General features: G+C 41.1%; 1 protein-coding gene across 5 annotated transcripts in view; it reads left to right on the plus strand.

Moving 5' to 3' along the window:
* Positions 1–15466, plus strand: part of lpp (LIM domain containing preferred translocation partner in lipoma) — a 153738-nt gene extending 138272 nt beyond the window's left edge. For all 5 annotated transcript variants that reach the window (XM_058638050.1, XM_058638053.1, XM_058638054.1 and 2 more), the window contains 3 exons: positions 6566–6744; positions 8644–8764; positions 10108–15466. In XM_058638050.1, coding sequence (XP_058494033.1) covers positions 6566–6744; positions 8644–8764; positions 10108–10236 — 429 coding nt within the window. In that variant the 3' untranslated portion in view covers positions 10237–15466. The remainder of the gene's footprint in view (positions 1–6565; positions 6745–8643; positions 8765–10107) is intronic.
* The last annotated feature ends 395 nt before the right edge of the window (positions 15467–15861 follow it).

Below are 15861 nucleotides of genomic sequence, written 5' to 3' on the forward strand. Positions count from 1 at the left end.
CTTAAACACTCCTGTGTGGAACAGACATGGCAGTTACTGGGTGAAGGCCGTGTTCTCGCCTCATTGTTTAGGATACATAATAACGCAGGTCCTTTGTTTCATAACTGGAGTCGTCACTTTTTCTTGCAAACACCCAGATAATAACATTGTGTAAACAAGGTTTATAGAGGATCAACACAAAAGCAGATGGTGTCGGTTCTCCGTCACCAGTCGTAACATCATAATAATGGTAGTGGTTAGTCATGAAGCCTATTCTGGCTTTAAATGTGAGAAAATGGAGTCACTTTTTTTTTTTCCTCCATCTGATCAATCTGATAAGTTGATCAATAACGATTACAATATGATTTATTGAATAACTATTGTGATCTGCAATGTGTGTGTCTGCACACAAATTAATTACAAAATATGTACTCATATTTTGTAATAAAAAAATATATATATATATGTATGTATATATATATGTATGTGTATGTGTATATATATATATATATATATATTCAGTGCATCAAGCAAGATCTATCAAGTTTCTAAGAAGGAACATATGTAAACATACATAATAAGTAATAATCAGTAAAAAAAAATGTATTAGCTGATTAATAGAATAATAATTGTCTGATGGCATTTGTTAAAAAAAAAGAAAGAAGCACAAATCACCACAATTAATGGCTATGGCAGCACTATGATCCTTGATGAGCATATGAATTATGATTTGACAGTCATTCTACCACCTAATCTAATTGTGCTCAAGAATTCATATTTGATGTCACTTTTTTTTGTGTGTCTGTGTTTCAGACACACAGAACAGGCCTAGAAAGCAGGTTATATCAGGCTAAATGTGGTGCAGTATCAACTTGTCCTTGACTAGTTATGATGCTGTTCAATGTACTTTTTTTTTTTTTTTTAAACAGAAATGTGCAACTACTGTGGAGTGCATGCCATTGTGCTGTCAGTATAGACAAGTCAGACACTTTTGCTATAATATCACTGTTAGTCATAGTTGACCCATCTCTCTCGCTCTCCCTCCCTCCCTCCCTCCCCCTCCCCCTCTCCCTCTCTCTCTCTCTCTCTCCCTCTCTCTCTCTCTCTCTCCCCCTCTCCCTCCCTCCCTCCGACCGGACTCATTTTCTCCTTGTCCTGTCTGAAAGACCAACATTAAGCAATAAAAGAGAGAGTGGCTGCTTGTCAAGGTTCACTGAGTCACCAGACTAAACTTCCCTGTGGATGTAGGAAAGCCGGTGATTTGACTCACAGTTCACGACCGAGTCAGAATCATCCAAACGCTGCAGCAGCGCCTCGCACTTGTCTCTCATACGAGCTCATGTTAGACAACGCTCAGCTTCCATCAGAAGGGTGTAGTTAATTCACACAGCATGGCCTGGCACCAAGCTGCACATTCTCACACACACACACACACACACACACACACACACTTACTGAATCAGATCATCTGTAAATTTGGCGCACTCTGAGATCAGCGTGCCAGGTTGTAAATCGTGTGCAGTCTCACTGAACTCCATCCTGCCTCCTGTCAGCCCAACTCAGCCATGTGAAGAAAGGAAAAACCCCAGATAGATTCAGAAGTGAGTGTTGATACGATCGGAGGTGGTGATGAACAGCTGATTCCCCGCTTTTTTCAGTGTCATTTCACCGTGACGCTATGTTGTGATACGTTTTTCCAGTTTAAACTGAAGGTTTCGGGATGAGAAATCGCAAAGATCTGAGTTTCTTGGTGTGGGAATTCACTGTTTCTGTCTCACATTATAGTGAAACGAATACTGGAGAGTTCTGCATTCTCTGTTGACCAAGAAAATGAAAGTTGTCTGAAGATGTTTTGACTTGTTGCAACCCTGAGTCACGATGTGACATTGACAGAATATGACACTAAATATGTTTGTTACATAAACAGAGAACATTTCAGCAACATTGAGTTGTTTTTATGACATTATTAGACATAATTAGATTAAATATTACTTCCAATATAATACAGAATCTTTGTCTATATATTGTATTTAATATACAGAGATTCATTTTGCATATTAAATACATTGTTTTGTACTGTAATGGCATCATTAAGTACTTATGTCAGTCAGTTAACATATAAGTACGTGATCGGTTCATCTCTACTGATTATTTTATGGAAATTATTTCTAATTTATTTGTACTAGTTTCAAATCTCAAAGCATCCCTCTTTTTATTTTTATTTATTTATTTTTTTTTTAAATAGAAATGTCCAAAGACACTTTACTCGTATAATAAAAATAATTGTATTTCCTGTTTTTTCAGTCTCAGTCTGTCAGGCACGTGTCTCATGTTGGAGTTACGAGGGACCTTTTAACCTCTCTCATACGCTTTGTTTGCCACCTCACTTACTAACACACACACACACACACACACAGCCGTGTCACGCGTCACTTGGTGGGCGGCCTGTTGCCGGCCGGACTTCGTGGGCATCAGGTCCGTTTGGTGTCAGGCCGTGGGAGCACTTTGTGGCAAAGGGGAAGCGGTTTATAATACGGAAAAAAGGGGGCCATAATTGACGTGAGCGCACTCTGCTCACCCTTCAGTTCAGCAAGAAGCTGTCTGACCTAAATTCAGTTTACCTCTTCTGCCTAGACATTTGTTTAGCCTCCTGGGCAAACACTTAGAGAAATGTATGAGGGAGAGGGAGGGCGGGAGAAAAAAAAAGAAAGAAGAATACATATGCTTGAATACATCTCATATAGTCAGGGGGAAAGCGGAACCCGGACATTTGCAGCCGTATACAGCCCTCTAGTGGCCAACTGTAAATGACCTGGATGTCTAACAGAGAGGGTTTGAAGTGATTTAATGCAGAATTTCCCCAAACCATCTGTGGAGGTCATACCCAGAGACACTGACCCAATCCCTCTTCTTCATGCAAGAATAACAGAGCTAATGAATGTTACCACCAAATCAGAGGAGTCACAAGTGGATAAAAAACAACAGAGACTGAGCAAAATGAATGAATTGAGGTCATAGAATATTACCATCAGGGAGAGAAGAGAGAATTTTTTGTCTTTTGAGCACTGTACTCATTACAATGGCCTGGAGGAAGTGTGTGCTGTGAAATCATATGCTCTAGTTAAGCTAAACAAGGGCAAGGTATTCCCATATGAAGGACAGAAGAGAATAAGTGAGTGGGAATCCAGTCAGATGAGTACGAGTTGAGTATAGTTTAGTGCTGTTTGGCCCTGGTATCTCACTCACATTCTCAGGTTGCAAATATGTTCTCCCTCTCTCTCTCTCTCTCTCCCTCTCCCTCTCTTCCCCTACCTCTCTCTGTCTGTGTGTGTGTGTGTGCATGAGTCAAACCTCAGGGGTTCAGTGCAGCGAGCTCATTAAAGGCTTTATTCCACTTCCAGGATCCAGCAGGATTGCAATATGGACATTGTTTATACACAAATGTTGCCCTGGGAATAATGTTTATTTCTATTACCGTCTTGGAGGAAAAAATAAATAAGGATGCAGAGCTTGTCTGCACACATTGCTTTTCATGAAATAATGCCTCTCCAAGAGTGCTTTGAAGAAACGACCAATTCTTCACCAGCCTGGAGTCAAACATCAGCTGCTCTCATCTTCAGCTGCACATGATGGTGTTTGTGTTTAGGTCTGAGAAGCAAGAGACACAATCATGTCAGAGACACATTCTACTCGCGCTGAGCCATTAAGGGAGAATATCTCATTGTAATTTTCTTAACAGATATTTCTTTAAGTTCAGTTTCAGTTCATTTTAAAGATTTAAAGATATATGTAATATTTCTGCATTTAAACCTAAGTCAGTTAGACTAATTTTAATCATGTTTTCGAGAATTGTATTTACATTAGCCTAAAGGGTTCCCACAGCTGGGTTGATATCAAATTCAAGGTCTTTCAAGGTATGATTCCCTCAAAATCAAGGTCCAAATGACGGGAGGGCAACTTGTAAGAGCCGCTTCCCCTCATGGCGTCCACTTTTATTGATTTAAGTGATCGTCCTTGGTATCTTGCTGGTGAATCCTCATTTCCCAGGCATCACGTCGTCATTTGCTCATCTTGCTTAACGTTACTCGCTCGTTGTTCTGCACTGAATCTCACGTCAGCGGCAGAGAGAAAGACCGTGGACCACAACACCGCTAGTAACTCCACGTTTGTTCAAGCAATGCAGGGCAATAACAGTAGGTGGCGTCCTAACAAACAAGGCGGACATGTACCCAAAAATCAACTGCTTAAAAAAACGTCAGGACCCGGCGGCTCTAACTGGGAGTTAGTGTTGCCACACATCCCACGCTGTGTTGGGAAACATTGAGGCGGCTCACTGCGATGGTGAGAAGCAATGGAAGCATCTGAACCGTGAACTCTTTAGCCCAGCCAAGCTCAGAGAGAGCACAGAGATCCAGGAAATGCCTGAGCAGGAAGCAGTGACAGCTGAGTCCATCAGCTCGCACTCGGCCATGTCAGGCCGCACACTCATCACCCTCACATGATATATTCATCCCCCCGTAATTGCATTGCTGTTTAGAGAGGCAGCCATTATTTATAAAATACCGAAATAACGAATGGCGTCTCCCGGCAGATATTAAGAAGAGAGATGCCACAGATAAGTCAGAGGCAGGCGGCCGCCATGTCCTCCCCCGCCTCCCCCATCCCTCAGGCCTCTTGCCCAGTCGCCTGGCTGCAGAAAACCTGCAGTCATCACAAAGTGGAAATATTTACTGCTCGCACTCTTGCATATGGGAGGATGGGTGTGTGTGTGTGTGTGTGTGTGTGTGTGTGTGTTAGGGCAACTGATAAATGACTGTGTTTGTGTTTGGAGGGGAGTGCTAATCAGATTCCTTCAGCTTCCAAGGCATCTGAGGACAGCCGAGCTAAAGGTACTGAGGAGATTTATTTGTAGCACATGCGGCTCGAGTGGGAACTGAGCCACCTGACTTGTAACACTGGAAAGAGGAAGTTTAAAATCACAAGGAAATTGAGGAAAAGCTCAGTTGCACACAGTCATGTGAGGACATTCATTCAGAGGTTTGGGAAACACTGATTGACATTTAGGGGTGTTAGATAATGTCTCGTGTCATATCTATACACTTCATACATCTGTGCATTACAGTGATGCTGTGTGGATGCTGTTAAGCACTGAATCTGTCTTTAAACATTGTAGACCAGGCGTGTCACACTCAATTGGAGAGGAGGCGGAAATTAAAAGTTGTGTCCAAGTCGAGGGCCAAATGGGACAAAAAGTTCAGAACAAACGCCTGATCTTGATTTCCTCCGCTGTGTTTCAGTAGAACAGCACATACAGGCCTGTAGTCACATGTGTCTTAGCCAATCATTTGCTGTACTCTGGCGAGGTAACTTGATAAGTGTGGTACTAATCATTGAGTCAGTGTCAGTCTCAAGGGCTGAATACACTTACATGGCGGGCCACCTATGGCCCGTGGGCCTTGAGTTTGACACCTCTGACTGTTAGTTGGCAGCAAGTGGCAACTACCTGTAACGTGACCCAAAAGAATCTGAATTGTCGTTTGGAAACCTCAAGATTTGTGATTAGCCCAGAGCCATGTTGACATTTTGCTCAGATGTCCCTTGACTCCTATTGGACGATACCAGCTGTCAATCACACTTGTGTCCAGTCGCTTGTGACCTGATTTATAGTTCATTTTCTTTAAAATAGAGTTCTTTTGCCCCCTGGTGGCTATTCATTATATTCTTACTTCTTGTTTAGCTTCAAGTGGCAAAGCAGAAGACTACATCCTTTTTTTTATATACGGTCTATAGCAGGGGGGTGGGTCAACCTTTTGGATTTGGCGATATATACGATAATTGATAAACTACTTCATCTCACGCCGGCGCTGCTCAAATGAACGAGGGAAACTTGAAGAGTGAGTTTACAGCAGGATGATGGTGGAGAAATCCACGTTTAATACGTAGACTGTATGCACTTTGTTCTCTATGTTGTGAATAAATAGAGAAATCCTGCACGTTTAACTTTCACAGACGTTTTGTTTTCTTCAGTCAGACAGATTTCGTTGTATCGTGATATTATTGGTATCGTGGACCATGTATTGCGTTATTGTATCATTGTATTATCCTGTGATTCCCACCCATAGTCTATAGTCACCAGCAGGCTTTTGGCCATTTGACTCATTTCCTCTCATTCCACTTTCTCTAGACGTATAAACTGTATAGTGTTGATGCATTTAATGTTTTTTTAAATGGTTAGTACGGTGACTTTGTGAACTGGAACACATATTACACTTATTTCTATGTTTCTATGTCATAATATGTTGACGTTCGTAAATGTCGAGATGTTTGCAATATATCACCTTGGTTATAGTGCCCCAATACGTCACAATTCATTATATTGTCACCCCTGTATTGTATCACATGGTCAGATTCTTGCATTTCTCCGCTCACTCTATGTCTTTGCCTCACCTAAAAAAAAGGTACAAAGAAACCAGAAGAGAGAAGGGAAAAACAACACTATGTCTCTCTGTGGATTAAATGTGTTAAATGTGCTACATGTTTGCCAAACAGGTCGTGAACATGCCTCGTGACGTCTGTTTTTTCACAGAACACCCTCGAGACCTGCACCATCTGCAGTAAGCCCATCATGGAGCGCATCCTGCGAGCCACAGGTAAAGCCTATCACCCTCACTGCTTCACCTGCGTGGTGTGTTACCGCAGCCTGGACGGCATCCCTTTCACCGTGGACGCGTCCAACCACATCCACTGCATCGAGGACTTCCACAAGTATGTACATCAAGGTTTTCATCAGCCTTAATGTCGCACCAATCAATAGTTTCATATTAACAATGGACTCAGTAATCGATAATAATATGAAAGGGGGGGTCGCTTGTGTTGAGGAACTTACCGTCTTCCAGCTCATTGTTTTGGTTGTCTGACCTGGAAAATTATTCTCTCTGCTGTAATTAATAAACATATATATATCTGTATATATATATATATATATATATGTGTATAATTTTACAATCTGTGCATCTGTAAAAACAATTGGTTAAATAAGCGTTTGAGCGCTCAGAGTCTTTGTCTGATTTCTGCAATTGTGTCACACTCACGATTGCACAACTTTCACCTTACCAGAAATGTTCCTTGACTCAGTGACCAGAAGTGAAACAGAAGTGAACGACCAGCTCTTTAGTATGAGAGCACAGTGTTTGCTTTATGGAGACGCTGCACCGGGCTGCACTTTAATTCCTTCTGACAAGTGTGACCTCAGCAGTGTTGACCTTTGTGTCGAGGAATAGTCACGCTTAGCTTCAAGGTTTTTATTTTAAGATTTTTTTTTGAGGCACTGTGTAATAAAATTCCTTTTGCCACTCAGACTTTTGTCCCCACGCAGAATCTGAAAATCTCAGCATGCTTTTTCAGATCCTCATTATTTCTATTGATAGATGAACCCCTTCCTGTTCAAGGCATTTCCAAAGTTACTGGTTTAAAGTCTTGTTCTGTAAATCTTATAATATCTGCAATAGATCCACCATATTTAGCGATTTCCTCAAATATTATTATTCTGGTATTTGAATTAAATATGTCAGTGAAGAACAACTTGAGCTTTTAGTGTCTCAGTGTCGGAGCTCTTAAAGTAACACCATGTATGTTTTGCTCTCTGGTTCCCCCCACAGTTGGTAAACTGTCATTGAATATGTGGTAACACATGCATTTGTTGACAAGCCAATGATACCAGTGAACTCTGGGGCAGGATTTCTGAAAACCTGCCCCACACTAGAGGAGAATTGGCCAGATTTCGGTCTCGATCGCGGCTGCCTTCTGATTTTAGATTTTAGACTGTCTGACAAACCGAACTCCAAAAAGGTGAAGACAGCGACCAGACTTGCAAAGTTCCACATTAACTCAGCCGTCACAGCTGTAAAATCAAAGGTTTTGTGCTTTTTTCGGACCCTGTCCAGTGGCAGAAGTTTAGCTTTGTCTTTGCACTGAACGATCATCAACTGTTGAACAACAGAATGATCTCTGGACGCAATTGGATACAACGCGACCAATCAGAGCGAAGAAAACACCAAAACTTCATGTTAAATGATTGTAAATGAAGTAAAACAAACAAAATAACTCATTATGACCAGCAGACATTTCTTTATTTATTGCTTTAATTAAACAGTCTAAACAAGAGCCCATGTAACAGTGTAACCCTAAAATATTATATATTACTGAAGTATGTGAAACAATATTGAAATAGACAGAAATCATGAACAGAAACATGATTAAGGACACTGTCTTACATTAACCGGTACCAGAAACATTTATTTATCGGAAAATCAGCGTCTTTATTTATTTATTTATTTATTCAATTTCCAAACAGAAGCACAAGAGAAAATGCAAAATGTAAAAGTACAATAAAAGTAAATTAAAGCAGACTGACATGAGCAAGACAGCATCAGGTTCTCTTCTTCTCCTCCTCTTCTCTTATTGAGTCATTTCTTATTGACAACAAATGTATTTGTGTTTTGCTGAAAACTCATCACCAAAAGTTGCACCTTTTTCAGCCATTTTATAGACTTTCATAATTTAATCTAGACGGTAACTGGCGGAGTGACAATAATTAGTTTCAGCTCTGAAAAACTGAAGGTCATGTGATGTCATGATTGTGTTTCTCTTGGTTCTGTCTCTCAGGAAGTTTGCTCCTCGCTGCTGTGTTTGTTCTGAGCCCATCATGCCCGCGCCGGGTCAGGAGGAGACCGTCCGTATCGTGGCCCTGGACCGGGACTTCCATGTGCAGTGTTACCGCTGTGAGGTATGTGGCCTGTTCCGTGAGCTCCCTATAATCACCAACGATCACAATCTCCGCCCGCATGTGACAGTCATTCTAGCATGAAGGTGTAAGACACGATGTACAAGCCCATCCCCCGAGTCACCTTTTTCAGATCGACGGTTGAGTCGTTCCCTCTCTTACCTTTGCCTCAAAATAGCTTTTCATCTCTCCTCTGCAAAGTTCATGGACTCGCATAGTAACCAATCAGTCAGCCGACGCTCGCCGGCTGATAAGCCGCACATTACGTGCCCGGCTAAAAGAGAAGCAACGTGTCACATTGTCGGAGAACTATTTCAGTGTGAGAACACAGAGCGGTTGGCAGACATAAAGGTCAAATGAAAGCAACGCAGATTAGTTCAGCTGAAGGAGGAGCTCAGCAAGAGAAGAGTCTGTCACCAGGGAGACATGAGAAGATGGAGTTGTAATTCTGAGTGTGTGTGTGTGTGTGTGTGTATGTGTGTGTGAGAGAGAGTTATTATAAATTATTTTCAGCTAGAAATTACAATCTGAATTGGTTTCAGTTAGACAATCACAACTGCTGCAATTAAATCATTACATTTTTTTTCATTGTTCTGTGTTCCGTGCTAATTCAAAAAAGTGCACGACATAAACACACACATTTGACATAATATAACATTAGATATTGAACTCAAGCTTGACTTAAAATTATGTTCGATATTTCAGAGGCTGAACATGTCACTCAGTGTCATGTAAAAATATGTGTGTAAAATACAAAACATACAGCGTTAAATTCAAAGACCTGTCTGTGTTTGCATAGTGTTGCATAGTGTTGCTTTAAAGCCAGAAGAGACCTTTTTTACGTCTTAACGTCATCATTATGAAGACACCGGACGCCTAACACTGTGTTCTCCTGCCCGCTTCAAGGATTCATGTGTCGTGTTTTCACAACCGTGCTTGTGACGGCTGGTTATTTGTGCCTGTGGCAGTCTGGTTATTCTCCTCTGATCTCTGGCAGCCATGACGAGGCTTTTCTGCCCAGAGAACTGCTGCTTACTGGATATTTGGATATTTTTCTGTAAACAAATCTGTGAAAACCCCAGTAATTCAGCATTTTGAAGGTTTATAGGGTTGTAGGCGTGTGGTGGATGTCGGTCTCTGGCTTTGAGGCAGAGCGCCTCCTGTAGCTTGACACGAGCCGACGGTTCATCATCAGCGTTAAACGTCTCGTGTCGGGCGTCAGCGCGGCGAGTGTGTGTGGAGGGAGGCGTCTCATTGGTGGGCATGGCTGGTGTGTGTGGAGGGAGGCGTCTCATTGGTGGGCGTGGCTGGTGTGTGTGGACTAACGGCGTCTCTGTGTCCTGCAGGACTGTGGCTCTCTGCTCTCAGAGGGAGACAACCAGGGCTGCTACCCACTGGACGGACACGTCCTCTGCAAAAACTGTAACACCAACCGCATCCAGGATCTCACCGCCAAGGCCACCACTGACCTCTGAACCACCGCCGCCCGGTCACCTCCACTGTGATAAACCAACACTCTCTCTCTCTCTCTCTCTCTCTGTCTGTCTCCCTCACTCTCTCACCCACATGCCCATCACTGATGCTTACATCAGCATTTCTCTCTCTATCTTTATATACATATATATGTATAAATATATATAGGGCTACTGTATATTCACCGTCAGTAATACCGTCACATGTTCACCTGCATAAATTATCTATTGACTCGGTACAACGCAGCAAAGAGTTGCTGTTACAGGAATGTGTTTTATTTTTTTATTTGAGCTAAATCCTCGAACAGAGTTGTTGAGAAAACTGAGGCCACTTTTATTTGTCCGTGCTAAAAAATTCACCCTAGCATCTGGTTAGCTTAGCATGAACGAACTACAGCTAACCAGTCAAATATCAGTAAATATCCCATGACCAGACGTACACGTCACGTAGCGCGTCGCTCGTACTGCGCTGAAAGAGTTTGCTCCTTTCGGACAAAAGCGAGACGACTTTAAAGGATCGATGTGTGGGATTTAGTGGCATCTTGTGGTGAAGTTGCATATTGCAACCAACTGAATAACTTTTGCTTCACATTTACCAACACTCGCATCGGTGACGGCCTAAAGAGCAATATGCTCTGCACCTGCGTGAGAACATCTTACCAGCAGGTGGCAGAAGTCCCTGTTTGTCACTGAAAAGTGACAAATAACTCGCGATAATAAATTAACAAAAAGAGTTCTTCATTTTCAAGTGGTAACAAATAAGTGAAAATGATGGAGTTAGATTTGTGTCAACTATTGTCAAAGACACTTTTTAAGAAGCAAATAAAAGACTTATTTTTTGAAAATACAAATAAAATTGTTCTTTGCGCCGTGGTTTTTTGTTTTGCGATTCTGACCATGGGCGGGGCCTTAGGAAGCTTCCTGCTGATTGGCTGCTGAGATTTGGAGCTCAATGGACCGGAAGTCGTCACAGGCTTGGAGTCACTGTCCGCCTGGAATTTATAATTGCAAGAATCTGACGTTTACCAGATTACAAACGTTCGATACTCTAACGCTATAAACGTGTTTGTTTGAAGCTATTGACACAAATCTAATTCTATAGGGAAATCCTCTTGTAAATAATGTGTCTTACAAAGAGCTGCCCCTAAATCCCACACGTTGGACCTTTTATATTGCGGCGTAAATGAAAAGTGGCGTTAATCTTCTCATTTAAACTCATTTAACAGCCAGAGAGCAAACGAGCAACAATGTTGTTGGTACAAACCGTCAGGTCACAGCTGCAATACACACGTTTTATTATCATCACTATCTGCACCATGTATCTTCCACGTGTGTCGTCATGCAAACGCAAACTCTGCACACTGACTGTTTGTGTGTGTGTGTGTGTCTGTGTGTGTGTGGAAAGACTCCGAGCGTACGCTAAATCATTTGGAACATTCTTGAATCTTCATTCCAGTGCATATGCACAGACAAAAAAAGGGATAAATTACACAGCGAAAGCTTCTGCGTCACTGAACAACCAAAGATTTCAATGTAAAACTTCCTGTGTACTTATTTGGTATGCAACTCTATTAAACACTGCCTCCAGTGTGTTGAGTGTACTGAGACCACAACAGTCACAAACATTTTCAGTGTGGAGTCAGGAGCAGCATTATTTGCCCGTGGCTGCTGTTAAATGCAATTTCCCCCCTCCGAACATAATATATATCTATATTTTTTTGTACTTTCTATAGAATTTGCTTGGATGCTACGAGCAGATAATTGTTTTTGTTGGTCTGAAGCGTACAATCTTGACATTCCTTTCATGTACACGACCTTTAACAGTATATGTGACTGTGTAGAGTTTCTATGCAGATCAGAGGAGTCGTGGATCCAATCAGTGACTGTGCTGTGAGCAGCTGTGGCAGGGATAATGAATATGACATGGCTATGCAATTTTTAATGTCAATTGCATTGACACTTTATAAGAAATTTTTATGAAAAAAAGGAAATATTTTACCTGTACAGATTCAAGCATAAGTGTCCTTATAGTAAACCTTTAGTGGAGACTACGCTGTTGGTACTGTGTGATGTTGTGTGTCACTGTGTCACTATCCATTGTGCCTTTGACACTCGTCGTTTATTTGTCGTGTTTATTGAAAGTTGATGGGGTAAAGAAGGGACTGCGAGAGTTTCCCACATTTATTTTATTATTTGTCTGTTGGTTTTTTTTGTTTTGTTTTGGGTTTTTTTTTTTTTTTTTAAAGGAAAGGTGACGGACCAGCTGCAGGGCTTTGACTGCTTGGTCTGATTTAATCACGGTGACTTAAACGTTCCCTGTGGAGGTTTCGACCACTTAGTGTTTAAATGGTGTCGTCCCCAGTGTCGCTTCACACTCACGCTAGAAGGTGATAGAAAGAAAATGAACGCTCTCGGAGAACGTGGACGTCTGCCAACAGCTCACAAGGTTAACGTCTCATCCAGGGCTGTCACTCATTTTAGTTCAGGGGCCACATTTGATCTGAAGTAAAATAATAACATAACAACAAGAACTCCAAATGTTTCCCTTAGTTTTACATTGAACAACCTGAAGTTTCGTGCAATTTCAACAACATTATGCCTAAGTTTACTATGTATCTGGAAGTGGAAAACATAGTTTTTATGACAGATTGGAAACCTTTGGAGGGCCCATTCTGGCCCGTGGGCCATATGTTAGACACCCTTGATCTAATCTAATTAAGTTGGACCTAAAACTACCTCCCCTGAAAATATCATACAAATCCATCCTTTGCTTACAAACTTGACTTTCTCAATGACGGCGAGTGTTCAGGTCTCAGACTGGTTCACGGAGAGCTACAGCGTCCTCCATCAGTGATGACAGTGTGTCCAAACCTCACAAATGCGCACTTTAAAATACCTGAACTATCCCTTTAACAGGCTCATCACCCGGGGGACGGCCAGTATTATACATGAGTCATCACAGAGAGAGCGTGTGGTGGGTGTGTGACGTGAAACACATGCTTTAGAACACGCTGTGGATTCACCTGAAAGTAAAACATTGTTGTAAACATTTGCACAATTTAGTGAAAGCAGAAATCTTGTGATGAATTTCGTGGATTTGTTTACAGAAAAAAAAAAAAGAGAAAGAAAGAAAGAACTCCACAGGGAATTTTGAATCACCAGAGATGTCGTTCATGGTGTTTTGGCCGCTTCCTTCCTTCCATGGACTGGTTTTCCGAGTCTTTCCGTGTATTTTTATGAGTGTAATGATGATTTTCTTTACTACTTCTTGCTGTTTTCTTCGCACATTCAGTCATTGTGTTCAGTGCCAGTTGAAAATAAGATGGAAAGTGATTTATACAAACAAACAAAAACAAAGAATCTCTATATACTGTATCTAATGTAATCAGTATCTGGTTACAGCAGACTCACTGGATCAGTGTTTTCACCGGGGTGATGCTTTGTAGACATCTGCTCATCATAAACAGTCACAGTCAGGAACGCATTGACCATTTAAAATCTTAAGGAGAATTCAATATTCCCTGAAATACAGTAGAATAAACTCTGAGAAAGTGGCGCAGAGGTCGAACACTGTCTGTCAGGTTTCACGAGCCTCGAGCAGGAAGTGAGCGGAGACCTGGGTTCTCTGCGAGGTCATGCAGCCACAATCTGACCTCCTTATCCTGAGGAAGGTTTTCTAATCAATATTTGAAGCGTGTGTTCAGCAGACGGGTCATTGTTCACGCAGAGAAACCAAAAGACAACAAGAACACATCAGACCAGTGGGAAATGTTGTGAAACTCAAACCAGCCACTTTATATTTACCTTAAACATCCTGTTATACTTTTATTTTTAGACCCTTTTTTAAAAGAAATAAGAATATTCTGGTTATTCTGTTTCCTCCACCGTAGACCGGAGGACGATGTCATGCAGCCGTCACAACATCATTTATGTTGCATAATAAATACATATATTATTTTATTGTTTACTATGCATCGTGATATGATTTTCAGCTTATAATCACCTTCTAATACAGAGTATTGGGGGGAAAAAATTACACTTTTGAGAATAAAATCCCAGAAAGTTGTCATATTGTGACTTTTGTCCTCAGTTTTCCCCGTGAACAGTGTTATTTTTTTATCCATAGACAAGCAGTCAGTGACTCCACTGCCCCCATTTGAACAGAGGTCTCCGGGAGAATGAGTTCCGATTTTCACTTGATTTATAACGTCCGTAAACAAGTTGTTCATTTTGTAAATTATGTTCCCATTTAGAGGAAAAAAAAAAAAGCCAATAAAACAGGACACCACTTACACCACCGCCGCTTTTTAGTGTTTTTCAGCACGTTTTTGTTTTGGTTTCATTTTAATTTTGGCGTTTATTAACAGACGAACAGCCTGACACGACATGAGCAGAGAGGAGTGGCTCTTCGTGCAGGTCTGGCTCCTGATTGGCTCAGATTTCCTGACACTGAGAGACTCGTGTCACTGAGTAAACACTGTTTTACCGTTTCGTTCAAATGACCCCGAGTTTTCACGAAACCTTGCTTTACGACCACATTCCGACTTTACAAGGTAATGAAACCCCAGTGTTGAGTTTACAGCTTGTGACGCAGCTCACAAGTGTTTTCATTCATGTGGGTTAAAGGCAGTTTAAGTCCAGAGAAGTGATATTAAATGTGAAGTGTTTCAGTATTTAATGATTTGCAGATTAGTGTGTATTCTACAAAGCTCACCCTGGTCTGGTCCATGCTTCTTTTAAAAGATTCATTTCAACTTTAGGATTTTAAATGTGCCAATAAAGCTGTGTTTAACTCTCCTGTTTACGGTATTCATATGGACAGGTGGTCAGTGAACGCACCACACACGTCTGTGGACGCGTAACTGACATGGAAAAATGTTTGATGCTTTTACTATAAAGATATGTTATGATTCTTTTTTTGTTTTGTTTTTAAAGGGTTGTGTTCAGTGTGTTTGTGTCGTCCGTGTTTGTGTGTAAAATTTGCCCTTTGCTGAGCTGGTTATCAAATCACTCCAGGGTTGTGTTTCGTGCCTCATTTAAAGACTTTGCCTCGTTTAACTGTCGTTCTTTCTTTGCCAAAGTAAAAAAAACGGCATCGGGAAACTCTGAATCCACACCACAGGTGACGTGCTTAAGAATCCTCTGTGGGTAAAGATCTGTTCTTGGTCAGTGAACGAGGCGTGATGTAGTCAACTGTTGTTTTTTCTTCTTCAATAAAGGCTTTGCAACAGCATCAGATTATCTCTTTCTTTTCTTTTTTACAGATTATCATCATCATAACATATACATATGTGTGTATGTGATCACAGCAAATTCACAGCAAGCGATAAATTAATAAAAATTGGGAAAACAACAGAGAGTGTGAGCGGTTGCAGAGGTTTTAGGAACACTGAAGAGGATTAAGTAAAAAATTCCATCCTTCTACCGCTTTAATATCGGAATTCTGAGAAATTTAGGAACTCCGAGATTAAAGTTTAATCTTATATTTCTGAGATTAAAGTCAAAATTAAGGTAAAAGAAACATTAATATCTGTAAAGATGGAAATAAAAATGTTGGTGTGCTTTATGTTATGTGTTATTTTAACATGTACTTCCTTCATCTGTGATGACTTTTCCTGGTTTAAAATC

This window comes from Solea solea, chromosome 9 (assembly GCF_958295425.1).
Source record: "Solea solea chromosome 9, fSolSol10.1, whole genome shotgun sequence".
Lineage (NCBI taxonomy): Eukaryota > Metazoa > Chordata > Actinopteri > Pleuronectiformes > Soleidae > Solea > Solea solea.